The 16,864-nt window shown below is 39.7% G+C and overlaps 1 protein-coding gene across 1 annotated transcript; it reads left to right on the top strand.

Annotated features, from left to right (window-relative positions):
• The first annotated feature begins 220 nt into the window (after nt 1-220).
• Nucleotides 221-11,167, top strand: LOC145478096 (serine protease 30-like). Its single transcript, XM_081456005.1, has 6 exons — nt 221-443; nt 1,942-2,079; nt 6,216-6,478; nt 7,760-7,907; nt 9,745-9,964; nt 10,422-11,167. The coding sequence occupies exons 1-6, from the start codon at nt 377-379 to the stop codon at nt 10,984-10,986; spliced, it is 1,401 nt and encodes a 466-aa protein (XP_081312131.1). The 5' UTR covers nt 221-376; the 3' UTR covers nt 10,987-11,167.
• Nucleotides 11,168-16,864: the final 5,697 nt, after the last annotated feature.

Genomic DNA, 16,864 nt, shown 5'->3' with positions numbered 1-16,864 from the left:
CCGTCCGACTTCAAAATTCTGCCAAGTTATTCTGTTGAGTAAATGCAATTTACAAAAAAAAAAAAAAAAAATCAGTTTTGTCACTAAAAGGAATAAAATTGCGCAAGGTTTCACCAAAATGTTCGCGAGTCCAAAACAACGCCTATCTCTACTGTTTGAAAAGGGATAAAAGCAGAATGAATTTGTGCTAATTTTCAGCGTCTAAGGCGTTTAAACAGGAGGACTTCTCATTAGTTCTGCATTATCAAAGAACAACACACACATATATAAACTGCTATTATTGCTTTGCAGCTGCGCATACTTTGGATAATGAAAAAGGCGAACACTGATCCAATTTTATCACTCTTTCCCAAAGTAATCTCACAGGAGAGAGATCATGGCTTGCATCTGGCTTTTCGTTTGCCTCATTCTTAACTGTGCTGTTGTGTGGACTGGTAATGCAGGTACAAATTCTTTCAAATAACCGTGACCTAAATCACTACCAACAGACCATTTTCCCCCTACTCATTGGTTAAATGAGATCATCATTGCCTATAGTTGCGCTTGAGAAATTTGAGTACGTTACTGTTATCCCTCCCCTGTCGGATCATTGTTGCCCTTACAGACTGCACTAACTAATGTAGTATCGCGGTTAGTAGGGAAACATGAATCAAGAGCACGGACCTCACACCTTCTAGCGGTTCGTCGTGACTTGCTTAATATCCTGGTAGTCTAACTCAAATAAGGCAGTTTTCATCTTCTCGTGAGACAAATGATATCTGTAGCTTTAGCTTGAAATCATCGTTGACGGAATCCCTGCATGCAAAAGATACTCGACAACTGCCTTACACTATCGTTATCAGTAGATATTCCACACTTTATTTCAAAGCAAGCCAATGATTGTTACCATATAGTTGAAAATGGAGGTAACCCCGAAATTTAAGCAAAATCGGAAGTAAACGAGCCTAAAAAGCGTAATGAAATTTTAACTGACGAAAAACCAGCAATATTTTCACTATCAAATTCTTCACCTAAACCTAATCAAAGTGCCAAACAGCCAAAATTAAACTAAAAAAAAAAAACACACACACAAGTGGCCGTGATGTGAACCGCCTGCTGTATTTCCAGTTTTGCCTGGCTCGAAAGCAATTTACCTCGCAATATATTATCAGGCTTTGATAGTGCCACGCCTCTTTGGTATCTTTGCCACACACTCCATGGGTCACATACCCGCAAGCTGTATATGCATTTTTATTTTCATACCTGCATTTTCGAAGTCATCATTATTACGCTCTTTGCGAAATCAAAACGCATCTGTTCAAACACAAGGTTTTCTTCATCTGTCATTTTCTAGTGAAAAGATTTTATCAATTAAAGGCAACACAACACATCTTTATTTGCACAAATTAGAGAAATACATACACAGAGGAAATAAAATGCACGAAAGAAACTTGAAAATCAATATTATCAAAAAAGTTTTTTTTTTTTCTGTAGTGGATCTCAAAGATTGAAGGTATAAAACTGGAACCACGTTTGCCGAACTCAGTCACGGTTCGAAAATCAAGTCAAAATGTCGCCGTCGGTCAACCAAATCTTGAAGATAGTATTTTAGCAAAGAAAGGATCATTTCATACATATACACACTTACCAAGTTGACAATAAACGCATGCATTTTATTGAAATACGATGATAAATTTTCCAAATTTGCCGGCGATATTCGTTACCACAGAGATCCGTGTCTCTGGCACATTGTCCTATTTCGAGTTGAATACCAGATACGTCTCTTTCAAGGGATTATCTGAGCGCGCCCACCTCTTTTCTTGGGTACTTTATCTTGGTAAAAAGAAGCAGTTAAAGCAATGGCCAGACATCTTCCACAAGAGAGGTGGAGTTGTGAGAACCTCACAAACACTATAAAATCGGCTACCACGGGTTCACACTTGATCCTGCTTTTGTTTACAGCTCCTGGCACTTGCGACTTTGAGTCTGGTTTGTGTGGATATGTCCACGATCAGAACTCTGACTTTGAATGGACCAACAACACAGGGCCTACCTACAGTTCACATACTGGACCAAAAGGCGACCACACCACTGGATCAGGTCATGCATCAGCTTTCCTCTCTATTCATATTTAAGACCTTTTTAGGTAGACTAAATGGTTTACAAAGAAGTTATTGAACTAACACAAGGTCCGTATACGGTAAAAATTGATTGACCAATGTTCTTTTACTGATATTGCAGGGAAATAGTCGGCTAGATCAATCCATTGCCGACACATCAATACAAAAGCACACCTCAGCATTATTTAAACAATTTTCGATGGACGTGAAAGTTATTCGCCAAACACAACGTAACTTATTTTAAAATAATCCTTTCATAAACTTCGCAAACTCAAGAAACAGCATCAGTTAAGCCACATGCACCAGCTGGTGATCTGTAGATCAACAAGCCGCTCGCTTTTAAGATTCAAATCTTGCAATTTAGTCCTGCTGTTAGGAGCCAAAAATAACCAGAATTGTTTATTTTGTGATAAAAGCATGAAACTTCCCAGGATTACTAACCTCTATAAGGCAAACATTTTCTGATATGGAGACATCCCAAATTTACACCCAGAACCACGCTACGTGCCTGTCAAAAATGACATATTAGGCCCCTACATGGGAACGAGGCTGAGTTAAAATGCTTATTTCTATTGCCTTCTCCGGAGTTCTTTGCCTAGATTTCTTGCTTTTTAATATAACAGCAACTTATAAAGTATCTGGGAGTCTTAAAATTTGTCACGTGATAAGTCACGTGACAATCATTTTCAATAAACAATGAAATAATACCGAATATTGCATTAATACGATTAATAATTTTTCTTTCTCTTCTTCTTTCTCGTTTTTCCTCGCAAATAAAAAGAAGGAATCATTTTGAACATTACACACAATTCCTATAAAATACCCTATTTTTGTTAAAACCTGTCAGTGTTAACTTAATATATTTAGAAAAATGGCAAATACAGAATATTGGAAAACCCGTCTAAGCAACCTTGACTTTTTATGAATTCAACGTGTCATGCAATATCATTTCCATGATGTGGCAAAGTATGAAAAAATTTCACCGAAGGAAAGTATAAATATGAAGGAGTTTGGGCCTAAACGAGAAACATATCTGCCTGTCATTAGATGAGATGTTGCCATGGTAACGACCTTAATCCAAAACTTGACAACCAGAAAATAAGTCTTATTTTATCAGTACCCGCACTGATAAATCTCTACAGGGAAAACTTTAAGAGAAATTAACTAAGTTTCCTTTTCTGACTCCATAGAGAGGGTGTTGATAACAATAATAAATAATAATAACGAATATTTATACAGGATGGCCCTTCAGTAAATACTCTAGGGAGCCACCTTAAGGACGTTCACACTAATTGTTTCTGCGCATACTTACTGGGCACGCAAATTCACACACCACGTCATGCATGAGAGTGCGCGCTAAGTAATAAAATAAGCAATGATGGGGCAGATTGCCATTGCTATAGCTTTGCCTAGATTTAACGATCTTGGACGTTCGGTGACCCCTACTTTTCTTTCCAGAAACAGATTTCACTTACCGTGATCTCCTCATCGTCCAAAAATGAACAAAAAATCAACGTTATGGGAAGTTTAAAAAATTTCAAGATTTCTGTCCATGGGACATCCGATCCTGCCATCTTGCGGCTGCAAGGCGCATGAAACTATGATCGCTAAATGCGAACTTTTTCTTTAAGGAACCTCACCAGTTCACTAAATTCACTTAATAGGTCCACTTAAACAATATTTGGCAGAGAACATTTCACTTCAAAGTTCTACTTGGAAATGTTTTGGGTTTACAGACACTGTGGCCTCATTCGCTAACGAAGCCCGATTTTTTCAGATTTGGGGTGTTCTTTCGGGCATGTTCTACCCAAAAGGAAGTCGGTGAGCCCCCATTCTTTTTAAATTTCTAACATAACTGACTCGTCATCTGACAGTGGTAAAAGTCTCAGAAAAAATATCAACACTGGAAAATTTTCGCACGAACGTCCTGAAGTCTGGCTTAACGGGATATAACTAATTTCGGTGCGGAACTCATGGGAAAACTCTTGATTGGTTTAAATCGTATTTGACTAATCGCACACAACGGTGCTCCGTTAGTGGCTGTCTCTCTGACTTCACCGCTCTTAAATGTGGTGTGCCACAGGGAACGATCTTTGGTCCTCTAGTATTTCTAATTTATATTAACGATTTGCTTAACTGTCTATCGTTTAGCTTACCTAGAATGTATGCTGATGACACCCACATTGCTTGTGCTGGTTCTGATTTGCATCTGATTCAGTCTAGTCTATCTCACGACCTTGAAGAGCTAAGCGAATGGCTTGTGTCTTACCTTGAACGCTACAAAAATGGAATTTATGTTGATCGGCTCCAGGCAAAGATTAAGTACTCTATCTGATACACTCGAACTCCCCATTGATAATGTTCCGATTGAACAAGTTTCCTCAGTGAAATCACTTGGAGTATATATCAATGAAAATCTAACGAGGCATTCCCACATTGATAAACTGTGTAAAAAGATCGCTTAGAACTACAATTGGAGCCATAAAGCGAGTTGAGCCATTTGTGCCTCAGTCTACCATACTCTGCATATACAACTCACTAGTTCAACCTCACTTTGATTGCTGCAGCCTAGTCTGGGGTAATTTTGGCGAAAGGTACAAAAACTACAAAACTGTGCTGCCCGAGTAATAACTTCATCGGGCTATGATGCTGATGTCGATTCCTTGTTTCACAAACTCAGCTTGAAAGACTTGCAATTTCAACATCAAATTCAGAAAGCCCTAATTAATGTTTTTCAAGTCTTTAAACGGTCTGGTTCCCGAATATCTCACTTCTAAATTTGCAACGCGAAATGAATCAAATTATGCTCTGAGGGACTCGGTTAACAAACTTGTTGTTCCCTTTCCGAGAACTAACTACATGAAGAATAGTTTTAGTCACAGCGGCGCAATCCTTTGCAACAGCTTACCCTGTAACATTAGAGAGTTTGGTTTATTAAATCAATTTAAACGTTTTCTCTATCGTAATTTTTAAACACACGGCATTCGCGGAAATCAGGTTTATAAGTAAAATATTGTTGTAAGTAGTTACGAAATTAACTTATGCGTGGCTAATCTTGACCGTACCGGTTTGTGCAATTGTGGTGGAAATTGCAACTAAAAGAACCTTTATTCAGCTGGTGTTTTTAAAAGCAGGCATAGGAACGTTGTAGCCAATGAAAGCTGTTTTTCAAAACGTTCCCTTCAGACCCAAAAGTCCAGCAAGTGTTTATTGTAACATACCTGATCTATTCCGGAATATTTAAAAGTTTCAAACGCGAAATAGAAGGTGTCTCAATCACAGTAAGCAAGTAACTCAAGAAAATCATGTCAATGAAACCTATATAAATTGACTCTGAATCTCGGCCTCGATTTGATGCATAGTTCTGATATTACGTTTTCGGCACATCCCAAACGTACATTTAAGGTTTGAATTTCCTAGTCTAGATAATAGAATCTACATTGCAAATGATAAAATTGCCGTGTAAAAAATGTTAATGATTTCATCAGTGCCTATTGCTTTGCTGGTAATTGAAAATAATGGTCACGTGACATCACGTGACACAATTTAAGACTCAAAGGCACTGGTTAATTTGTTGTTGTATTAAAAAAAAGCAATACACTAGGCATAGTAGTCCCAGAAGGCAAAAAAAAAAAAAAAAAAAAAATCGGTATTTTGCATCAGCCTTGTTTCCATGTAAGGGCCTTGTATGCCATATTTTTGACATGGGCATTCCATGGTTCTGGAAGCAAATTTGACATGGCTCCATATCAGGAAATATTTGTCTTATAGCGGTTAGTAACCCTGCCAAGTTTGATGCTTTTATCAAAAAACGAACAATTTTGTCCCTTAACAGCTGGACTATTATGGTTGATATAAAAATAGCAGATCTCAGTCCATGGAGCGACCACTTTCAATAAACTAACGTAAATATTTAAGAGAAACAAAGTCAACCAAAACTCGGCGACAAATTTTGTTTACAAAGAGCAACAAAGTCGAGCAAAAATCAGGAACGGAAAAGACGAATTTGAGTTACAGAATTTGTGAAAAATTTACAGAATTACGAGGAATTAAGAGTCGAGAGTTGTCTCTGTTTGCTAACATCATATATATTCTGATAACTTCTCGTGGAAGCAGGATCGTATATGTACATCGAGACATCGTCCCCGCGTCTAAACCAAGAGGCAGCCCACTTGATCAGTCCTCAGATCTCGAGGGCCGTTGGAAACTGCCTTAGTTTCTACTTCCATATGGACGGCCTCAACATCCGGGAGCTAGCTGTATACGTACAGACCCTGAGTAGTTCGAGACGTCTTCTTTGGCGTTTAAACGGGGAACAAGGAGATGCCTGGAAGTTTGCTTCAGTACCGCTACGCATTCCTAAAAAAGAAGTAATCAAGGTAAAGTGAAGCTTCCATTTTAACATAAGAAACCTGGAGTTAGAATTGAGTCGGTGTTCTCCTTAATGTTTCTTGTATATGTCAAAGACAACACCGAATTTGCAAACGTAGGAAATGACAAATATGCTATCGTGAGAAAAGTTTGAAGCTTCTTCCCGGCAAAACCGGTAAAATATTGGAGAAAGAATACTTCAAAACATAAATACACACCTTAACGCTTGTACACTAGCGTGGCGGAAATGTGAACAGTAAACGCGGAGAATTAAGAAAATTTACTGTCTCTTAATTAATTGATTAATGAAAATATTGCATGGTTTCTATTTAGTGAGTACTATTGTGGAAGGCACGGTGGCGTCACGGTTAGTGCGCTCGTCTCCGGATTACGCTGCCCGAGTTCGAGCCCTGACCGGGGACATAGCGTTGTGTTCTTGCCTCTCTCCACCCAGGTGTATAAATGGGTACCGGCGAACTTAATGCTGGGGGTAACCCTGCGATGGACTAGCATCCCATCCGGGGGGGGGGGAGGTAGTCGCTTCATGCTACAGAAACCGAGACAAGCTTCGGCCTGATGCGCCTCCCCCCCTCCCCCCCCCCCCCCCTTGGCTCGTATGCAGACTTTACCTACCTACTATTCAGATTGAAAAACTTATGCTCAACAGGGGTTTCATAAACGATTTCAGCAGAAGGGCCACTGGTTTTCACAGCCGGCGGGCAAAACCATTTAAACAAAACTTCTATGCAAGAAAAACTTTCCGCTAGATGGTCAAACCAGGCGGGCCAAATCGTCCTCACAGCCGGTCATTCAGTAGTCCAGTGCCTGGCCCTTTTAATGAAACCCCTGGCTCAAGCCGGTCTCCAGAGCAGAGCAGTGAATATTTAACCATATCTGATTGTGATATTTGGGGAATGCTACAGGCAGAAAAATAGTGAACATAATTTTGAAGTCTTCCTCTCTAACCCGCCTCCCAACCACTCCAGAGATGGCTAATCATGTTAGATTCAATTGCCCCTCTCCCTTCCCAAAACTCTCAAGTAGTCCGTGTCCTGTGATAGTCAACTCGATAGCGCCTCAGGAAACTTGAGCTCGTACTCTGCTAAATTAATTGTTAAATGGTTTTTCAGATTTATAATCTCCGTATTGCAATACAGTAACCAAGAATTCGGTCATCCAAGATCACCGCGGTTGAATTTTAACCTTTTAAGAAAGTTTATCGGTTAGAAATCGTCAGAATTGAGAGTTGTTTCTATGCGTTACAGTAAAATCTGGCTCAAAATTCACAGGTTGTCTTTGAAGGAGTTGCTGGTGCTGGGTACATGGGGGACATAGCCATTGATGACATCATGGTGTTCAAGAAGAAACGTTGCGCCCTAAAGCCACGCCTCGCAACACCACGCCCTCCACGGCCAACACCTGTCCCTACACCTCTAGGTAAGTTGACCCATAATCAATGATCCTTTCAAACTAGCTTATTATATTACATTGAAATGTGTCCTTCAAGCAATTTCCAAGCCCAATTTTGGTCATAGTGACAAGATGGAAACGCCGCATTATCTAGTTAAACTTTCCTATATTGTAAGTATAAATATCATACTTAATATAGGAGAATGGTGATGGAACCCGACAAAGTTCTTAGTTTTATGTTTGGTCTGTTTACTATAGTAATAATATTATGTTTTTTAATAAAAGTTAACAATAGTCTTGCATGTCTGGCGCCTTGAAAGTCTGTTCATTAGGCAACAAGGTACCGGGGTGTTAAAAAGGTAGGTTTTCCCTAAGTGTTATATGTGTTAAGACAGCATACCCTAGATGGATATTAACCAGGAGGGAGTGAAATATCCGGTATTTATTTTTTTCTCAAGCATCTGAGCGGGCCGGAATCCTAAACCTTCGAATTTGACTGGCTAGTCATACGCACGTGACCGGTCCAGCTTTTTACGATACGGCCCAGGGACCGGATTTTTTCCCGCTGCCTAAATTTCGCTCTTAAAAGTTAGCGGTAATCGTCAATATTTTGACTTTTTTACACATCCATCGACAATTAGTCAACGCAAGTTTATCTCTGTCCACTTTAAAATGGCAAGGAAAGTCACTGTAAGTAAATTCAATTGAGTGTTTTGAAGTTGTGAGAGTTTGCTTGGTTGTTTGTGGCTTAGCGCTGTAATGGCGCGTAATCCTGTGTTTCTCTCGCCGCAAAATTTGAGTCAATTTCAGTCGAGTTTACCTCTCTGATCGTTGCTGTATTTAGGAGAATTTTTGTGGAATACACTTAACAAATTTCCGCGCTTTCTGCTATTCAATTTACGATAGAAAAGTCTGATTTCAAGTGATTTTAAAAGCAACGACTGACAGAAATTGTTTTTGTAGTAAAACTTCAAACTTCGCACGCAATTTCACACCGCAAATAAAATTTTGGAGAACTTAACTGGTGAAATAAATGCAACTCACATAAAGTAGTTCGAAAAAAATCTGTTCTTTAATCCATCTTTCTTGGCTACTGTCTGAGTTCCTCGCTCGTTGCCAAGATTTTTTACAAATCGTTAGTAGACGGCGCGCAAGCCGAGTCAACGACAAGAGTTGCGTAAACAAACCCATTTGTAATCTGTAAAACCAATTTACTGCAGGAAAAAAAATAAACATGTTATTTGCCGGCATAGGGTCGGTCCGTATAGTGAAAATCTGTGACCTCGAGCTTGAAAATGCTGCCCGAGGCCACAGGCCGAGGGCAGCATTTTCAAAACCTCGGTCACAGTTTTTCACTATACGGACCGACCCTATGCCGGCAAATAACATATATATAATCAGCGTGAAGAATCAAAATTTTATGGAGAAAGAATGTGTAAAAGTTCCAGATATGTCACGTTATCATCCGATGTATTTTTTCGTCCTTTTCATCGGCCGAGAGCCCACCACGTGACCTGCAAATAACTGCGTAAAAATATTGGTCTGCTCATACGTAATATCATCTAAATATAACATTCTGCTCATGGGTAATTGTAAGCAGGTTCTTGTGTGAAAATGGCAGATTGCTTCCCTGAGCTGGCAGAGAGGGATTTAAATAGAAAAACATACTTGGTGATCGAATGATAAAACAATTATTGAACTCGGTTATCGTAAAATATCGCGAATTGTCAGTGTCTTGCCGATCAATTATTTGCCTCAGACTTCGGCTTCGGGAAATAAGTGTTCTGCCCGCCACTGACAAATCACGATATTTTGCTCAACCTCGTCCAATCATCGTTAATTATCGATAGTTTAATTTCTGTAGTTGTTGGATCTTGTGGAAGTAAGACTCACACACGCATTGTCGGAGGCAGCACCGCCACACCCAAATCCTGGCCATGGCAGGCGATGCTCATGTATCAGAGAGACAATGGCGAGTGGCGTCAGTTTTGTGGGGGATCACTGGTACATTTTGAGTGGGTACTGACCGCTGCACACTGTGTAGTGGATATTAGGAAAGAAGATTACGTCACTCACAGGGTCAGGTATTGGAACGTTAACATGAAAATATAAATTAATCAACAAAGAGTTAGTTTTGTGGTATCATTTTCCCAGTCTGCTATCCAGGTTAAAGGCCCATCATTACAATAACAAGCCCCTTTTCTTTTGTTAGCCTTCATGGGTACAATACCCTCTTCCCCTATGTAACGCTAGAGCCTAGTTAGTACAGAGACAGCACCTATTTTCTACATCAATACATCAGTGAAGGAACTGCTGTCAGCAGAAGAAAATTTGCAGAATCTACACTAGAAAGTCTATTTGCAATCCTGGTGAAGGGATAGCTTGATATAACCCCTCAAAGTCTCTTCAAAACTTGAAGTTAAATAAGCTCAGGAATAGCTTGTCAAATTAAGATGTTGTTCTAATGAAGGAAAAATAAGGAACGAGAGTTAAGGACAATCTAGGTAAACGTAAGCGATTTCTGTTCGTTGACTCTAATAGGATGGGTGGACATTACAAAAACACCTCACACCTAATTGGTTCAGAACAAGACTTTGATATTAGGAGGATCTACTTCCATCACGAATACAACAGTGCGACACGTTACAACAACGACATTGCACTCATCCATCTCGACCGTCCCGCAGTACTTCAGGATGGCGTAGCGCTTGTGTGCCTACCTGACGACCAGATAGGGTTTCCCCCCGGATCTGATTGCTGGATAACCGGCTGGGGTACACTAAAACCGGGAGGTGAATCACCTGATGAACTACAACAGGCAATGGTTCCTCTGGTGTCGAACCAGGAATGCACCAAGAATGGCTCCTATGAAGCGAGCAAAATTACGCACGAGATGTTGTGTGCGGGGTTTCCACAGGGCGGTAAGGATGCTTGCCAGGGGGACTCCGGTGGGCCCTTGGTGTGTGAAGACAATGGCAAATGGTACCTTATGGGTGACACCAGCTGGGGCTACAGCTGCGCCGAGCCAAATTATTATGGGGTGTACGCACGAGTGGCAGTTCTTAAGGACTGGGTCTTCCATGTGATGGCCTATCCCGACATTTAGCCTAAGTAACCTTAACTCTTGTCGTGCTCCAAGTAAGAAAAAACCCTAAACCCAGACGATTACTTAAATCACGTGATGTCCTTCGTACATCACTCAAGGTACTTAGTAATTGTTGGATAGTCATAGGAAATGTTGGAACCATAAAGCGAAAATAAAACTTCTGGAGTGCATATACACGTGTAGTTTCTTTACTCCCCTTTTAGAGTCTTGGTGTATAGGCTGTGGACGTTAATAAGGATCGATACTGAAATTTTAACACGGTGAATTTTTATAAAAACAACAAAACTACCGCAGTGATAACACAAAATTGCGGCGGTGTTTAAGACAGTAGCGACTTCAAACCTAATTTTACTAGGAAATAGCAGTCGGGAATAAAAGACACGAATTAAGAAGAGTACTTCACTATGTTCTGATGTTAATTCTTTTTGCGCACTATTTATCCTCGTTGTCTCTAAATCACGATATGTTCACACTCACAGGTAAAATGACAAAAAGCCGCAACAATTACAGAAGCTGCAGAAGAGCTTATGTAGAAGTAATTACCGTAATGATTCGATTTAGTGCACGGAGCGCTTATTTGCTTTTGGTACCTCAAAAGAGGGCGCTTATTCGAAACAGAGCGCTTAATCGGGACAGGGCGGTTATTTCTATGTTGAGAGACTACCGAATGTTCAAAACAAAATTTTAAAACGGTATGAACCTCCGTTGATAGGTACACTGACGGCGCTGTAATATTACAATATTAGAATAGGGGCACTTATTAATAAAAACACATTCGAAGAGGGACGCTTATTCGAAAGGGGGCACGTATTGGAATAAGGGCGGTTATTAATAAAAATACATTCGAAGGGGGGCGCTTATTCGAAAGGGGGTGCTTATTGGAAGGAAGGCACTAAATCGAATCATTACGGTAGTTTATTGTGTGTTCCGGGTTGTCACATGTTTCCTGTTTCATTTTTCCACTTTTGACGCGACGATAGGGTGCTGGATCGGCCGTACGCGGTATACATACTTTCCAGCTACCCACGTAGGCAAGAATCAGGCGAAAGGAACAAAATTCGGACAGAAGTGTGACAAGGAAAAAATGCTAAATCCCAACTGAAGAGACGAGGACGGCTTCTTTCGGAACTTCACGGTAGTAGACACACGCCGTGCAAAGTTGTTTGTTCGGCATCGTTTCAAGAATCTTAAAATAGTTTCCACAAACTGGACAACAATTGCAGTAAAGTGAAGTGCGGAACCTTTCAACTGAGTGATTTTGTGATAAAAAGTGAATGAAAAAAACTGGCTCAGCTACGTGCACGTGGTTAGCCATAAAATAATTTTAACCGACAGCACCTTTATCTAAACCTTGAACGCTTCAGCTACCCAAATCCGACCAACGAGCGCGAAGACGTGCTTTTTGAGAAAATTTGGCGTAAAACCGTTGAAACTGGAATTTGAGTTTGCAAGTTTGGAGTTTGCCATAACTCTTTCACTCTTAAAAAGACTCAACATCCCCGAGAAAGTTGACGAATCATGTAATCATGATAACCAATCATGTAATCATGATAACCAATTGAGGACTATAATTAAACTTTATTTCTTACTTTTTCTTCAGTGCTACATCATCAAATACTCCCTGGAACTTTTAAATAGAATCAATATTAAAGAGAATTCATTCACTACCTGTTCAGTTGACTTAAACTTGTTCAGGTCAACTGCTAACAACGTTAACGGTTCCATTTTTCGTCATCAGCATGTCGTCTATAGGTGGAATGGGCCTTACATTCAACTGAAATTTACCCAGCAACGATCAAATAGGTATATATCAACCTGTTTTAAATGAAACTGAATATAAACAACGGCGGCTGTTATTTTAAGACCAAATGGCTCGAAAGTCGTCCAACAACTGGGCAAATTCCTTCGCGTTTTACGCATGCAAACCAGATGTAAAGACAAATGGCTTTTCGATTGTACATGTTTCGTCAGCTGGTGGTAAATTCAACAGTTTACAGTTTCTCCCTACAGGGGTGAGGATAGTTTTGAAGTTTCCTAAGTAACCGTCCATGGACCAATTTATTCCTTTATACAAATTGTACTGAATAGGTAGCCTTTTTCACTACAAGCCTGTTTTTGTCGATATCTACGCAAGGATATGAGAACATTTGGGCGTAAAATTTAAGTGATTTCAACTGATTGCTCAACAAAACATAACTTGTGAATTAATTTGCATCAACACAGTTAACTAATAACAGTATCAAGTCACCTGTGCTAATATTCAAAATCACAGACTGGCTAAAGAACCAAACGTTAATATTAATAACCACACACTGTGATGCAGCGTGTTCAGCGTTGGGCAGCTGAGACTGCCCTTTGTCCGGAAAATTCCAATATACGCCACAATATAGCGAATAAAAAGATCGGTTTGCAGGTAGCATCTAAGTTCTTGATGACTGCCCAGTGAGATATGCGTGAGGAACTCGGACCGCAAGGAAACAAGATTTCCCAGCAGTACTGTTTAATAAGAGGAAACAGTACATGTGTGATTTATCCCGAACCAACGGAATTCATAAGGTCTAGCTAAGTGATAAACTTCTCCTCGGTTTGATCATGGGCTCTCTATGGTTTACTGTATATTTACGGTGGGGTGAAGCAATTCAGGTGAAGGTTGGGGCGTGGGGAGACGACTTACTGCTGTTACCGACTTTGAATAAGCAAGAGCCTTCGTAATCAACGCGAAGACTTAATATCAACAAACGCTCTAATAATAGCTTTTTCTATTAAAAAGCTCGTCCGCGAACAAAGCAGAACCGGAAAGGCTCCAAGCTCTAAAAAAGCCATCGAAATCACAGCTGAGGAATATAAAGTTAAAGACACAGCTGACAAGAGCCACTGCCAAATGCGTTCGTCGTAGAAGAATGGCAGTTTTTACACTTTAGGTGCATAATCCATCAGGACGAAATTCAAGAACGTTTTGTTTGGTCAGGGATTTCTTTAAGGACATCTTTAAGCATGTTTTTAGGGATTTAAGGACAAGTGAAGAATTTGGGGTCCAGACGGTTACCCACGGAAGGTTACTATTTTTAGGTACTACTTAGATAGATACCTAATTCGGCTGCTACGTAAGCCGTATTCTTTTTCATGAAATGGGTGAAACCGCCCGTGGAAACTGAGTGCAGTGTTACAATCGCGTTATCTTAACTTTCAGTTGAGTTCACCAATATCTCTTGAAAACGAGGGCATATCGTAATTTAAAAATCTCTTTTTGGGGGGAGGGGGAGGGGGAATTGCTATATTAAGTAGCAGTAAGAAATAGTAACCTTGAAATTTGGTCTAGATTTACATTGTTTGCATTATCCAATTCCAGACGAATTCCTTGTCTTCGAGTCTATAAATGGCCAAGGCACATGGTTTCTGATGAATCATGCATTTTATCAATGATCTAAAAAATTCAGATAAGCCGCAAAGAAAAACATGAGATCTTTATATCAGCTTAGTCTTTGGTATGTAAGCATGCATTTTGCATGCGCCGAATTAAATGAGAGATACGTACGATAATAAAGAATGGGGAGTGTTTGAGTACATCTGAAAACTGGCTGTCATGACATTTGCTGCAGTAAGTTCACAAAGAAATAACACCAGCTTATTTGGATGAAGAGATGTACGATGCTTTGCTAAAATGAACAAAGATAAAACACTTTTACACAAAGCAGAAAAAATTGCATCGATATGATCCCTCCAAAACGAAAATGATAGTCCAAACACCTTGCTTCAGCTCAGTACAAATGCTACACGTGAATGTTAACTAGTAATAACTATCTAACTTTACTCGTTCATCTGATACTCTGACTTAAATCGTTTAATTATTGCAGTTTTTAATCCTACCATATACAATGAAAACCGGAGTAACATTGTAAATTCTTGTAGATATTGGTAACAGGCAAGGCGAGGATTAAAAGACCACTTTCAGTGTAAAAACCTGGATACATTTCTTCTCAATAAAGATCTTAACCTGCCCTCTCCTCCGCAACAATCAATGGCAAAAGAACGCGCCTTTAGAAGTGTCCACAAATCGTGAGATTGAATAGAGAATGAACAACTGAACCAACCTGGCAGCTATCGTGTGAAAGGCGTGCTCAAAAACAAGACCTTTCATTCATTCTAACCAAGGTTAACTTATACCATAATCTTTTTGTACACATGCAATCAATCACTGCTCCATGATTTCGTTGCAAAATATAATCTTCATTGTGGTTCGCGAATGTAGTGCGATTTCACAAAAGGTTTTATGAAAACAAAAAGAAGACACAGTAAAGGATGTTATCTGTGTCATTGGAAATGTTAGAGATCATTGTTTCTAGTCAGCGGAAGCAGTGCGGGATTTCCATCTACAAATAGTCTTACGTCAGTTGTCGATACAAACACAAGGGACATTGAATAAGGTTTGCTTTTTGAGGAGGCAAAAACGTAGCGTATAACAAATTTTTGCATACAACAAAAATCGTCCTATTGGATTTAACCATTGACAATATTTTGCGTTCACCGAATCAAACTGCACTGGCCGCGCAGGCCATGTGCAAATTATACACCTCAACCCAATGTGTTGCCGGTCATATGTCGAAAACCTTCAATGCAAAAATAATGGAAATAACTTGTTTATGTTTTCCTTGGATCGCACGAATCGCTCGATAACAGTTGTCGATGGCAGGTACATTCCAGGGCTTTCGCTTGAGTGTTCCTTTTCTATTGTGCGTGAAAATCTTCAAGAAACAATCCAACAGTCAATTTCTTCCATTTGTGCTGTATTTACGAGGGTTCTTCTCTCTTTATAAAGAGATACGTTACCAAATACTTCTCAGCTCCTAACTGCAGCAACGTTTAAAGGGTCATTCGCCGCGTTTGAAAGCAAGCTGAGTTTCCTATGAGCTTTTCACTCTTTAGTAATTTAGACCGTCTGGTAATTTTGATAAAGATAGCCGTTTAACCTTTAATTTTCTTCGCATAAAAAGGACTTGAAAAGACGACACAAAAGCGGAAAATGAGCAAATAAGAAAGCCAAAGGCCACTTCCTAATGAGATCATTTATACATGAACCAGTGTGTGCGGCTTTAATGAAATAAAGCCGAGACAATTAAGATGGCATTGTAACTAGGCCTCCAGATTCAATTGCGTGCACACATTTAAGATTTGCATATACCGCGAGAAGTCCAGATATAGGCAACGGAATATGACAAACTGGAATCCTTTGCACTGATTTCTTCTTGTCAATTCAACACGTAATAAAAACCACTCGTGGCTGTCACAAGAACTAATTTGATGTTCAAAAATCTTAAGTGGTATGTGAATTTCTATCTAATCTAATTCCCCTTCAGGCCAATGTGTTTATCAGAGATGGGGCTGAGCTGCCGTCGCGGCGCCTCTCCACTTCTGTCGGCTAAATCTGTTTATAAGAGCTTAATGCTGATAAGCGATAACACCATATTAGTTCGCAAATGGAATTTTGAAAGCTTGATGGAAAATTCCAACCAGCTTTTCCACTAAGCGGGATAACGAAAACCATAATTACGTTACACCTGAGCGCAAAATTGAAATTTGTTTACCCACATTTCCCCTAATAACTGTTCCTCAGAGTCTTTGTTCGCCAAAATGTTCCTTATGGGGAAGATTGCTTGTCTCGAAGTTCTCACGAACAAACTATCACGAGGTAACGATATAATGCTTTCTTAAAACACATTATAAACAGGTAAATCAAAATTTGATGGAAAAAAAACCCTATCATCATTGCCACTTATTTCAATTGACGGCTCTTCATGCATTCCGTGCTTTTTTCGTCCGAGAGCGATGTTCTGGAATGGCCTGAATAACCTGAATAAGTTTTTTGGGTGAGTCTTCGACT

The sequence above is a fragment of the Orbicella franksi genome, chromosome 2 (genome assembly GCF_964199315.1).
Source record: "Orbicella franksi chromosome 2, jaOrbFran1.1, whole genome shotgun sequence".
Taxonomy (NCBI): domain Eukaryota; kingdom Metazoa; phylum Cnidaria; class Anthozoa; order Scleractinia; family Merulinidae; genus Orbicella; species Orbicella franksi.
This window is presented reverse-complemented; position numbering and strand designations above follow the sequence as displayed.

Bases quoted from the DNA above. Each gene is read 5' to 3' on its own strand.
- LOC145478096 (XM_081456005.1), top strand. From the start codon at position 377: ATGGCTTGCATCTGGCTTTTCGTTTGCCTCATTCTTAACTGTGCTGTT. The intron at 2,080-6,215 runs GTCATGCATCAG...TCGTGGAAGCAG, and splicing joins CGACCACACCACTGGATCAG to GATCGTATATGTACATCGAG. The intron at 7,908-9,744 runs GTAAGTTGACCC...TAATTTCTGTAG, and splicing joins ACCTGTCCCTACACCTCTAG to TTGTTGGATCTTGTGGAAGT.